At 38.4% G+C, this 13,643-nt stretch overlaps 1 protein-coding gene across 1 annotated transcript; it reads left to right on the plus strand.

Annotated features, from left to right (window-relative positions):
• The first annotated feature begins 370 nt into the window (after positions 1–370).
• On the plus strand, positions 371–12,993 carry slc2a15b (solute carrier family 2 member 15b). Its single transcript, XM_067499637.1, has 12 exons — positions 371–463; positions 1,739–1,867; positions 3,048–3,208; positions 3,350–3,474; positions 3,904–4,049; positions 4,564–4,696; positions 4,873–5,060; positions 7,876–7,986; positions 8,496–8,597; positions 8,934–9,009; positions 10,215–10,342; positions 11,671–12,993. The coding sequence occupies exons 1-12, from the start codon at positions 419–421 to the stop codon at positions 11,896–11,898; spliced, it is 1,572 nt and encodes a 523-aa protein (XP_067355738.1). The 5' UTR covers positions 371–418; the 3' UTR covers positions 11,899–12,993.
• The last annotated feature ends 650 nt before the right edge of the window (positions 12,994–13,643 follow it).

Consider the following 13,643-nt stretch of genomic DNA (forward strand, 5'->3'; position numbering starts at 1 on the left):
TTATTTTCCAATTTTTTAAAATTAATTTTCCATATTTGCTCATTTATGTATGTAAGTAAATGCCCTGACTGACAGAGTTGCCCATTTATGTGAATGCACGAAATCTTGACTTGAATCTTTACAGAATTATTCTGCCAATCCAAGTCTGCCAGCTGCCCACATCAGGTTCCAGGTTCTTTGAAAGCTACTGTACTTAACTTTAGCAAAGTGTGTTTGGCCATTCTCCTACCAGCTCCTATCAGCTCCTATGATTGGAGGTTAGTTTCACATTTTTCACCCCACCCATCAACTCGACACGCCTCCAGTTGGGAAGTACAAATGAGGAAGCATGGTGAAGAGTTGTGAAAAGTTCTGTTGGTTTGCTGTTTCTCCCCTTAAACAAGTGGATCACACACAGGGATAATTATTCATGACTTAAATGGCGGAACACCTGTTACTGGAAAATGATGAAAAAATCATTGCGGTGAGTCAATCAACACTTAGAGATGATTGAAACAGGCTCAATTAATGGTTTTTACATTGGATTGTTGTTATAGAGGTGTTTTTTTCTGAACAAAGTAGATTTTATATATATATATATATATATATATATATATATATATATATATATATATATATATATATATTTTTTTTTTTTTTTTTTTTTTTTTTTTTTTTTCACAATTTCACACTTTTTTCTCCCATATTTTCTGTGAAACTCTGTGAGATCATCCTTAACAAGCCTTGACTTAAAACATGGGGCTGTACTATCTTCAGAACTGCCAAACAGTACAGATCAGTGTACTGTGTACAAGGTATTTGATGCAGCATCTGTGATCTCCATGTCTAAGGCAATACTTTGGCAGAGCTTTGACCAGTGTGAGGTAACATGGAAAGGGCACATCTAAGCGATAATAAGCTAAATTGCATCCTGAATGACCAGCATTGTCTGCTGTAAGCTGTTTTTATGTGTAACCATCTAACTCTCTCCATAATGGTTTTATTGACTTAATTAGGTTGCTTAAGCATCTTGTCTGCTACTGTTCAGATGGATCTCCTCTGTGTTAACAAAGATTCTGTAGGTTCCTTTCCCTCAAAACGTTCACTAGTAAATACAAGTCTTTAATCCTTGTTGAATCCATATGATGGGAAGTGGTTAAGGATGGGGTCACTGTCCGTTCATTTGCTACCCGTTTTCTACATCCCCCCTCCAACGGTGTGGTCATTATAATCCCACTGACTTTCTGCTTTGAAGGTCAGTTAGTCTCTGTGTGCTGGAATTCAGGATGGCAGCCAAGAGGGTAGCTTCAGGCCATTCCTAATAAAAATACAGCAGGCTGCCCTTGAAGACAGAGTGGGGCTCTTATGACTTAGGTGGTCAACAGACCAGTGTATTTAGATTTAGGTTTGTTTCTTTTACATTTATATAACTGAGTGGCCCTCTTTGCCACGAGAAGAGGGTTGTTGTTTTTTCTCAAAGTGGTACAAAGTCAGTCATGGCCTCACATGCAACACATTTATAATGCTATGTGATGTTTAATTCCGTACAGTATGATATTTAAAACATTGCATATGAACACAGTATTAGTCTTTAAACGTTATATTCTGTAGATCATAACTCTTTATGGGGTTTTATGTCAGAACACTCCACTGACACATACAGTATACACCTTTTAACCTAACAGTTACGTTTTTCAGTAAATAACCATTAGATAGGTTCTTAGGGACTTTTGTTACATTGCTTGATTGTTGTTTCCAGGACTCTTCAACTTTTCTTCAGCACCTTAAACACCTCACGAAATCACAGTTGGCGGTGGCTCTCCTGGCCTCGTTTGGGAGCTCCATGCTTTACGGCTACAATTTGGCAGTAGTAAACTCTCCTGCACAGGTTTGTGTCACCACCATCAATAACATTATCATCACTATTATCCTCACTGTCACTGCTGTCGCCCTAGTTCATGCTTTTTCTGAGAACCTCAAATATTCGCTGTTTAAATGAGCATCTAATGACATGTAACTTTCCCAAAGTACATGGACATAGTAAAGATCAGATTGTACTAAGTTGTCACATGGAGTCATATGGGCTTGTCTATCAAATGTAGAAGCTGCTTCGTGCCTCAGCATGTTACAGTTCTGTTGGTTTGATGTTGCTGTGGTAAAGTAACTAAGCTGGGAACTGTCTCAAATCTGATGCTAGTGAAATGTGTTGTTCGCATGCTGTTTATTAAACACCAACTCCATCCAACTCGAAGTAGGCTCAGAAACGTGGAGGATTGTGGTGCAATCTTTGTGTAACTTTCAGCCTAAACTCAGATTGCCGCTAACATGGTGAAGTAAAACCTTTGACCATGGTCCATGTGACTTACTGTAAGTGTCCTTTGTGGGATCCAATGCTGCGCGTCATCTGACATTAATTAGGCCTGTGTGCTCCAAATCAAATTTTCGTTCTGGCAGCAGTGATCTTGAGAGCAGTTTGTTAAAGAGTTTTTTATAGTGTCCCCTTTCCTTGTGTCTCAGTCGGTCGCTCTTAGGATGCAACTGGGGGGAAATTAGGAAAAATCAAGACGGTGCACTGAGTGATCGAATCAGCTTTCACTTGGACTTAAATTATGTGTTATGATAATTTTTGTTCGTTTGGAGTTTGTATTTGAACATGTACACACTGTCTTAATAAACATTATGATTGCACAGTTACTGTACCACTTATAGCACTGTTTTATGGAATGTATTATTTATGATCTCTCACCATTCAAATGGATGTCTCTCTGATGGTGGGGACTTCTAATCTAAAAATAGACCACTTGAATAAGGTCCATTAAAGCATTTCTTGAAACGGCAAGACTAATGTTTCTGAATGCTTGGCACCATGGGACATAACTATTTAGAATAACGAATAATTATCATAATGATTGCATGTTTTAAGGCCACTATTTTTATGTCCCAGGATTACAAAAGTGGCATATAAATAAATATGTGATATATGAATTGAATCGTCACATTTGTGTAAGTGTGTGTGTCAACTGATTTATGCTGGACAATATTAAAAGTATAATTTTTTATTCCACCAGTACATTAAACACTTCTACAATGAGACGATTATTGAAAGTTATAACTGGACTCCAGATGAGGAGTTTCTCACTGTCTTGCACTCCCTAACCGTAGCAATCTTTGCTATTGGTGGAATGATTGGAGCCCTGATGGTGGGCACGCTTGTTACCAAATATGGAAGGTTAGTGTGTGTATGGATGTTTTTTGGCTGTATAACACAGGCCCGAAGCTTTTTTATGATTGTAAAATGGCATCAGCCTGTGCTTCAGGCACACTGTACAACAAGGAAGTTTGAGAACGAGTAAACTGTGTTTCCAAACAGGAGAGGGACAGTGGTGAGATCCACTTTTCTGGTGTTTATAGGAGGAGCTCTTATGGGCTTCAGCAGAGAGTGCAGGATGCCTGCAATGGTGATTATTGGACGCTTCATCGTAGGATTACACTCAGGTAGGCCTGCCTGATCCCTTGATGACTAAAATAAAGTACAATATCTTGATTTTCATCACTTTCCTTGATATGACATGATAGAAAGTAAGTGCACTTCAAAAAAAAAAGTGACATTTTTGCAGATTAATAAATGCAAACTTGCAACAGAATATTAAACACTAATTACCTACTGTAGCTGCAGGTTTTGCAATTTGTCCTACAAGCAATAATGTTCTTTCATTTTTTGAAATTTGAACTGTGTTTCTAGCTGAATGTATGTCAGTAAGTAGTTAGGCACCAAAAAATGTACGGAAGACAAAAGTCATAATAATAATAATGGTAAATTAAATAAAGATTTGTAAAATACAAGATTGACAGCAACTATAAAATGCAATCTGATAATCTGTGTCTCTTTAAGCCCATGTTAAAGCATCTCTCTGTTTTTAATAGGAATCTCTTTCAGTGTGGTGCCCATGTACCTCAGTGAGATTGCCCCCAAGAACCTGCGAGGCTTCCTGGGCCTCATCCCTAGCATCCACATTTGTCTTGGAGTCTTTATTGCTCAGGTCCTGGGACTGCATGAACTCTTAGGAAAGGTACTCACAACAATCTGCAGAGGTCCACTTTCATGTGGATGGTCCTGGCAAGACTTTTCAGTAAAAGACAATCCAGTCTAAGGTAGCCCTCTCAGTCAATCAAGGCCTAATGTCTTTACAGGCCCCAGCTTCAAAATGGGTGAACGAGGGCCCATTAGAGCCCTAAAAACATCTAAAACAGAATAAACATCTGATGTGCCCCCTTTCAGAATTAACTTTGAAAGCAAGTACACCAGTGTATTGGTAGTGCACTATTATTAAGTACAGCTAGCACTTAAGCTTTCCCCTCCCCCTAATAATGTTTTTCTTTTTTCCTGTTTCATGATGGCACAGTGCAGTTTCCATCTGCTTGCTTAAATTTTACCAAAAACAACTGTAAAAAACAGGAGCTCTTTGCTTTTACATCCTTTTACCACATATATACACACAGTGAATTAGTGTTAGTAGTTGGAAAAGCAAAAACTGCTGATAAGCGTTGAGTAAAAATGCGGTAAGTTTGTTTTTTTCCTCACAGGAACAGCACTGGCCTGTGCTCCTGTCCCTTGTAGTGTGCCCAACTTTGGTCCAGCTTCTGCTGTTGCCATGGTTTCCGGAGAGTCCACGGTACCTCTTGATAGAGAAGGGAGATGTGCAAGCCACCATTGCAGGTTAGAAAGAAATTTTTTTGTATTCTTCTTTGCTAAATTTGGAGTAAAGACTGTGTCACCATTTAAATGCTCTATATAGTTTATTCCTGTTTTTTAACATTGACATTTGAAGATCATAAAGTAAAATCACATCCTAATTGTCTTTATTATTTTAAACTTTCCTTTCTGTCTTTTAGCCCTCAAGTGGTACCGAACTAAAGGAAACATCCAGGCAGAAGTTGAGGAGATGCAGGAGGAGCAACGCTCTCTGTCCTCCATCCAGACCATCTCGGTCTGGGGTCTGCTCATGGACCCCTGTGTCCGCTGGCAGGTCATCACTGTCGCGGTGGCCAACATTGGCATGCAGCTGTCTGGCATTGATGCGGTGAGTGAAAAAGGACAGTAAGTCTGGTGTTTGTTGGTTTGTGTTCACACTTTAGATAAGCAAAGTGTTTGCAGTTATTTTATAGGAGGTAGAGCTCATGATGGAACTGCTCCCAGCTGGACTCCTCCTATTTGCACCTCCTGTCTTTACATTACAGTCTCATACGCAGCCACCGAGTACCTGAGCAGGGGGCCGGCCGGACCATGGCTCATTATTTCCTTGTACCCTCTCTCACTGTTACTCCACATAAAAATGTTCACCCATTCACAAACCCTCAGACTTCTATCAATACAAACATAGTTTCCTGCAGAAAAATAAGAACTCGGATCATCATGGTCCCATTTTCAATTAATTCATCCATTTACCTTTAGTCCAGGTTGTACCTAAATACACATACACACATGAATTTAGACCAAAAGGTGTAGGGAAAAGATCATTCTTATTTTACCTACCTTCCTCAACTCAGGCAGCTCAAATATTAAGTCCACCAATCAAACCTTACCTTACTGTCCTCTCTTCTATATACATCCCAAGTCAAATTTTGACTACATTGTACTCTGATTAAGCTCTATCTTTTACATTTGCTTAATGAGCCACACATCTTCAAGTCATCACAAATGATCAAATACTGAAATAAAAACTGAAATACTTCACTTTTACATTAATTCTCACTTTTTAAACATACACACTTCTCTCATATTGGTCGTCTTTTTGGTGAACAGCTTTTTGAATATTTTAATTGTTGGCAATTTTGCATATCGTCACATTTTGGTAATTAAGTAAATACTAGACATTTTATAGCCTAAACTCAGTAAACAATATATTGAATGGTACCAGATAATAATGAACTCTTCTCATAACGCTTTTTGTAAAAGAAAAATAGATTTTGTGTTTTTTGTGATTTATTTCTGTATTTTCTCAAACCTCCACGCAGTATGTAATGTATGGTAGTACAAGTGAACAAAATGAGAAATATTTTCTAAAATTGGTGCCGGGTAACAAAGAATTTTACTGCTGAGTCTTTAATAAAATAAAACGTCTAACTGATACATTAACTAATGCATGACCACCAACCCAGTTCCTTTTACTTGAACCAACTCATTCTCTAAGTAAGAAAAACGGATAAACAATAGAAACTACTTTTTTACTGGTTTTTGTTTGCTGGGAATCTATCAAAATGAGAAGAAGCCATGCAAACAATATTTAAACATGGAAGACGCTGTTTAGGTTTTATTTAAAAAGGTCACAACATTTCAGCTCACTGCAAAGTGGACAGATTTAGCAAACTACTGTAACTCTTTACCTGAATGTTGCAGAGTGAACCAGTTTTCTCCAGTTGATGGTGCTTCATGCCCTTAAATTCCAAAACATTGAAGTAAACACATTTGTTTTTGCTCTCTGCATGAAGCTCATTCAAGGTTGTTCCTTTGCATTTGCACTTGGCGCTCTCTCTTCTTTTCAGGAGCAGTTATCAAGAGAAGTATAATGTTTGGTGACATTAGAAAGCAATATCTGCACTTTGTAGATGATGATGTCCTTTTGCTGTTGAATTATTTTTTATTTAAAAAAAAAAAGTCATCTATTTGGCCCAAGTTATCTAGTTTACAGTATTTTTTGACAGAGAATTAAAGCTAGATCTCAGGTTTCATTGACAAAGACAAAAATAATTATGAAGTGTAGATGCAGATTCTTTAAATTTCAAGGATTAGTGTGTTTAGACACATGCAAAGCCAATGTAAATGGAAGACTTTTGTAAATCCAGGTGTGCAAGAGGGATTACACCATTCAGCTGGAGCAGCTTGGTTTTGGCCTTGGTTTGTGGGGGTTCTTGGCTCAATGGGTAGATCATCAGGTTGGAATGCAGAAGGCCACAAGTTCGAATCACATCCCACCAGGTGCTGTTCGGGCGCAGCCACCAAGGTCCACCCTGGTGCCGGTCCTGAGCTTGAATGAAATGGAAAGGTTGTGGCAGGAAGGGCATCCAGCATAAAAAAAAAACCTCGTGCCTAATCAATGTGCAGAACACAATCTGCTGTGGCAACCCCCTGTAGGGAAGATATGCAGGGTGTTCTGCTAACCTACCACCACCTAAAGATTTGTTTGGAGTATGACTGTGGCTGGATGGAAAAAGACTAACAAACAATATAAGTGAAAAAGTAAAATGATTATTCCTAGCACAAAGAATCACCAGTGTGTTATTGGCCAAGGAGCCAAAGAATTGTTCATGTGTATTAATGCAAAATGAAAGTTCAGTTTTTGGTTGGACTTCAATTTCTGCTTTTAAGATGATTCATGTGCCCAAGACATTATAGCAAACTAGTTCCAATTCTTTGTTTTAAATTGCTAAATTGTATTTTCATGTTTTCTGCTTTTGTAGAGATGTGTCTATGCATACTTCTGTGCTGCAATGCTGATAAAATGCTATACGTATGGTTACTAAATCAACAAGACAGCGTTTAACTGCTCCAATCACGATCTTGTCCACACCTCATCAATGATGGATGTTGCATCAGCAAAGTGTGATTAATGAGAATACACAAATTAATTTCAAGGGGAGTACTTGTCAGGAATCCATGCTGATGAAACGCTGTATCTCAAATGCATGAATGATGGTCAGCCTGATGATAATGATCACTATGATGAATCACACGGAAGCACCAAATAAGCAGAGTGACTTTTTGGCTCGTCAAGAAAAAGAAAAAAATAAAGAAAAACAAACTTTGAGTTTTACAACATCTATCAGAGTATGTGTTTATTTGGCTGTAATCTGACATATTAATCATATAGCTAAACATAATTTCATTGTCAATTTCAGATCTGGTTCTACACAAATGATATATTTAAGAACGCAGGAATTCCAGACCCTCTTATTCAGTACACAACAGTGGGAACTGGTGCCATTGAGGTCATCTCTGGGATGTTCGGGGTGAGTAGAGATGATCACACTTTAATCATGCCACGATTACTTTATTAAGTCTCTATTGTTCGAAAGTATAACCCCAATTCCAAAAAAGTTGGGAAGCTGTGAAGACGTAAATAAAAAAAGAATGCAATTATTTTACTCACAAAAAAACATAAACAACATAAAACTAAAATATGGGTGGATGAGGTTTGCAAATAATTGAAGTCTGTTCTAGGGCTGCAGCACAAAACTATGCTGTATGTCTAAAACTTTTACTGACTTCATCATCCTCATTTTTGTTTTTACCTTAGTTGCTCATGTACCACGTACACCACATATTGATGCCAGATTTTGCCAAAAGGCAAATTACTGATGAGCCATGTACTACATGAAATACACGTAGGTGTCTGTAGTTTAGCACTGAACATGAGACCGGCTGAAGATCAGAGGATCACAAGTCAACTCGTTTCTAGCTGAATACTAATAAAGCCAGATAATCACAACAGGTCCTTCCTGCTTGTCTTTCTCGCAAGTGTTTCACTATCGAGCGCCTGGGCAGAAGACCTCTAATGATCGGTGGCTTCCTCTTCATGGGACTCTGCTGTGCTGGGATCACAGTGTCTGTCCTCCTCCAGGTACAGTGTCACCTAACATCCTACTGGTATCGAAGTATATTACATTCACTTGCTGTGAGTGCATACATTTTAATCATCATCATATATTTTCCAGAATTTACATAAACTGAAAACTGTGTTAAATTTATTCCCTCCAAAATTTGTATTTCACTTTAAAAAGTTATCTTCAGTAAACTATAGCCAACTGAGCAGAAAGAAGATATTTACAAGTAAATATCAGAAGCCTAAGACAGCACTAATTATGTCGCTAATTTATTACACACAATCAGAAGTACACATGTTCATTAGTGCTTACCAATGTTTCCAGCCTTGTGACTTGTGTTTGACCATTCACAGCCTCACATGCCTTTCATGCGTTACATCAGCGTGGGCTGCGTTGTTGGAATAATCGCTGGCTTCTGCATTGGTCCAGGTGAACACTCCAGCACTTATCCCCCCTCTGCATCTCAAGTAAAAAGTCTTTCAAACTCTTTAATTCAATGCTTCCAGCCACATTACCACAGTTGGAAAGCCCTGTGCGTAAAGTAACACTGCTCCCTGCTGGACAGTTGCGCAATGGCACCACTTTAAAAGTGTTAAAAGAAAAATAGAAAGAAAGAAGAGCTTCTCTACCTCCCCATTCCTCCCCTGTGTGTGAAGAGATATTGTATTTCATTAGTCTTGTAAATTAGGAAATCGTAACTAGACATCCTTTCCCACAGCCATTTGTACACTGGATGAGCTGAGTGGAGTGAATTAAGACGCAATAGTTTACAACACTGGGCGCCACGTTGAGTGGACCTGCGAGGATGATGAATTGGCACGAGTCTGGTTTTCAGGACGTCATCCGTCAAGTCGGCAAAATCTATACCTCAGCACGCGGACGAGGATTTCTGTTGCTGCAATTAGACTTTTAATGGCTCATTGTTCATAAGCTCGCTATGATGAATACGGTTTCCTTCAGATGAAACCTTGCATGCACAATGACAACCCCCATACATACCACAGATGTTGACAAATGGCCCAGTTATTGATTTGACGATATTAAACCTTCCTCTATGCAATTATCATGCACAGTTAATGAGAACATCATTCGGAAAGCTCATCATTAGAGCTTTTACTAATGCATATTTCTCCTCCATAGCTTTCACTTCTAACAATGAAGAATTATGGGTTTAAAGCTACGACAAAGCCTCATGCATCCTACATATCAAACTAATGAATTGCACCACCCTGACTGTGCTATTCTGTTTCTTCTGTTTGGCCAACCTGACAAACATCTACCTGTCTTGTCAATCTGTGATCACTGAGTAATAATGAACACATAATGAAGTACATGCAGAAAAGGGGTGTAAATGATGGCACTGGGGCTTGGGGAGAGCTTACCATTTGTTATATTATGCTCTGTTCATTTCTGAATAACTGACAGAGAAAAGTGCGGAGTGGGAATATTGATAAACGAATTGATGAGTGAAGACCCTGATGTTCATTTCACTACTCTCCATGGATTCATACATCTGCACTGAGTGATTAAATTATTTGTTTGACAGTTGCCTCAGTTAGATCGAAACAATAGATGAATATTGTCAAAACGTGTGTTTTGAAACCATAATAATGTGTTTTGTATCTTCTGTGTAGCTGGTGTTCCTTTCCTGATCACTGCAGAGCTGTTTAAGCAGTCACACAGACCAGCCGCCTACACTGTGGCCGGTTGTCTCAACTGGTTGTCCAACTTCACCATCGGCTTTGTCTTTCCATTCCTAGAGGTAAACCCTTATTTTATTTTTTTTCCCCTTTGTAGGTCCGGGTGTGAATGTGGGCATATAACATATTGAAATACAAGGTTTAGTTTATTCGAATCTCTGGCCTGTAGCCATTAATATGTCACTCTGTGGTGGCTCTACATGCAATGTCAGACGCAGGCGTAAAGTGATATGGACTGTCTGACTTTGAATAGAGTTGACTCCCCACTTACCATTAAAACTACCTATTAAAATCACACCCGTGCAGTCTGTCATTGGCCGCGGTGTTGTTCCAGGTGAACAGGCCCAAAGGACAAGTCTTGTGAAAAAGTGACAGAGAAAACATACAAGAATCTTGGACACACGTGATACACTGGTTGTCTTTGCGAGATTTGGTGATAAGCACTTGTACGTTTAAAGACATCATGTACTGCCAGGAGCTGTATTTTTCAATTCTAGTCTTTGTGCAGTGCTAGGATACGCATCCTGCCTGCACCAGCACTGTACTGACAGTGGTAACACGTCTAAAGAAACCTTTGGTAGAATGTGGTAGAACTTTACTCCTTTTATATTTTGTCAAACTCTCCTCATAAAAAGGTTCCCAACACTTTTCAATTTCTTCCTTTAAGCTGCACTAATCAATATTTTTATATTATTAATGGCTCCAATGTGTAAAGTGAAAAATGTTGCTTGAGATTACAATTCCACAGGTAAATATTGCAGAGCAGTTTTTCTCGGCTTTATGGCATATTTTAGTGTCTTTCCATTAGTTGTTTTGATTTTATGGCCCACAGCTTTAGTGTTTTGGTTTATTTTCACCATTCTCATCAAACTTGTTTCCAGCAGGAGCAGGCAGATGCTTTCTGTTATGATTTTTACTTAAAAAGCTCTGATAAAATCACTGTACAGTCTGTTCAGCATGAAAGGACAGGCAACAATAACAGTTTGTGAACATAGCAGAGCCTTAAGATGCTAAAAAAACAGATATTTTTCATAGGAGCTGGTGGAAACAAGACAGAAAGAAATGGGAATATTGAACTAAATGTCCATCGGGGACAGAAACACAACTTGAAATGAATGTTATTGTTGCCCCATATTTGCTGGTTGTGTCAGTAAGCAACTGTTTGCCAGCATTTTATCCATAACAACTTTATATGCAATAAATTGTTAATAATATAATGTATGTTGTATAAATACCATCATACTTTTTGTCAGAATCATGTTTATCTGTTGTTTTTGAGACTTGGCAAGCTTCAAGTCACTGTTGGAAACCATTTTAGCCCAGGAAGGTGTAGCTCTTCACAATCGACTCAGAATTTGTCTCCTTTGCTTTCCCGCTTTTCCCTCGATAGATTGCTACAGGTCCTTTCTGTTACCTGATCTTCTGTGCGGTCTGCTTGGCAGTGGCCATCTACACCTTCTTCATCATTCCTGAGACCAAGAACAAAACCTTTATGGAGATCAGCCAGATGTTCGCTGCAAAGAACAAGATCCAAAATAAAGAGTTATCCTCCATTGGTCAACTGAAATTGGATCTGATGAACGGCTACGGGACCCTTGGGCACCATGATGACAAATAAGAACCTAGGTGGAGGAAACAGGAGCTGGACCAATGTGGTATTGAGGGTTTCTTTTTAAAATTTTTAATGAAAAAATAACTTTAGCAGGTGGACACAGAAACCCTCTGCTTTATGTGAAAACCACCACTGCATACAGTCATAGTTTTAACAGTTCATTTTAAGTCTGGGTCCTGGACATCATGTGAGATAGAAGTCATGTGGTCATGTGTTACCAATCATCAGTGATATCTAAACCCTTTTCTGAGCATCTTGTAGCATTTTACAGGAGTTAGTGCTCTTGGATCATTAAATCTCTGTATCAGTTTCAGATATTTTCACACATCCCATGATTACTTTAATCTTTATTTTAGTGTTTAATCCCTGACTCTCTGTTTCTCAAGACAGAACCAAATATGTTTATATTTTCGTGGTATAGCAGCTTAAATCAGTGTAGGAAGCTCTAAAAAGATTTCTCTGATGTTCCCTTTACTGGTTTAAGGCCATGATTCATAATGTGAATAACACCATATTAACATACACTGACTGGCCAATTCATTAGGTACACCTGTACATTCTAATACAATCCAACACAGCAGCTTCTACTTTTACAAAGTTGAAACTGTCAGAAAGGTGATAATTCTACTCTCTGTTTATTATTGAGTGCAAAGTCTGTATTGGAGTAATACTGGAGTGCATCATATTAGGAGCTGGATGTTTTGGCCGCCGTATGAAAAACGACCACCTTTCTGACAGTTTCAAAACTGAGAAGTCATAATCTTGTAAACAAAGATTTTGTGGGAGAGCTGCTGCATTGAATTGTACCTAATAAAGTGGCCAGAGAATCTAAGAAATTGAGCTACTCTTTCTTTTTTTGCTTCTTCGGTTGGTATTTTAAGCTGGATATCCAGGCACACAAACCTATATGTACAACTTGTATAATTACAACCAAGCTTACAAAATAAGAGCAAAAAAAATCATCTTCATAAACAGCTTTCCGACTTCACCACTATGTACAATCAAATATAACGCTACCACAACACTTTGGTTCCTTTGGGGCCATTGTTTGGCCTCAGGCTCATTTAGCTCTTTAGTAATGCATCCTTTCCTGTATTAAGTCACAACAATGGTAAGTTGCCAGGTTGTAATAAATCCATGTGACAAAAATAAAGTTCTATGTTATGGTCAGACATGCACATCCACAGGTAAAATGTTAGTACTGTAAAGGAAATTAGCTTCGAATGAATGCAAGAGCTAAAAAAAAGTGTGAAAATGCTACTTTGATTAAATTATTAGTTTTATTTTAAAAGGTGTGCATTTGTGTAGTTTTTAATTCTTTTTTAAAGTGATTGATTGGAAGCTGATAACACAGGAAAATCCTGCATGTGATCTTTTGGCAGAGTAACATAAATATATTCTTGTTTACTTGAATACACCTTTTGATGCTCTGTACTCAACATGTAAATGAAGTATCTTTGAGTTAGAGTCTCACTAAGAGAGGTTATGACCATCTCCTAGTATTCTAGTCATTCGCCTCAAACTGTGAAATGTGATCATAGTGTGAAGAAGCTTAGTAAAATGTTGCACAGACATTGCACTGTTCTCTGAGTGTGTACAAGTGTCATCATGCTGACGGCTGCTCTCTGCCAGGCTTGCAAATTTGCCATGCCATGTGATGCGCTATGGTAAATTTTAGAGTCATACAGTATAATGAAAGATGGGAGGTGGTGCTCCTCTAGCTCCTATCTTTCCCCACTGCCTTTGGGCTG

The sequence above is a fragment of the Channa argus genome, chromosome 3, assembly GCF_033026475.1.
Source record: "Channa argus isolate prfri chromosome 3, Channa argus male v1.0, whole genome shotgun sequence".
In the NCBI taxonomy this organism is placed as follows: domain Eukaryota; kingdom Metazoa; phylum Chordata; class Actinopteri; order Anabantiformes; family Channidae; genus Channa; species Channa argus.

Coding starts and splice junctions, on each gene's coding strand:
- slc2a15b (XM_067499637.1), top strand. CDS start 419: ATGGCGGAACACCTGTTACTGGAAAATGATGAAAAAATCATTGCG. Junction 3,475..3,903: donor CATCGTAGGATTACACTCAG/GTAGGCCTGCCT, acceptor TGTTTTTAATAG/GAATCTCTTTCAGTGTGGTG. Junction 7,987..8,495: donor TCATCTCTGGGATGTTCGGG/GTGAGTAGAGAT, acceptor CTTTCTCGCAAG/TGTTTCACTATCGAGCGCCT.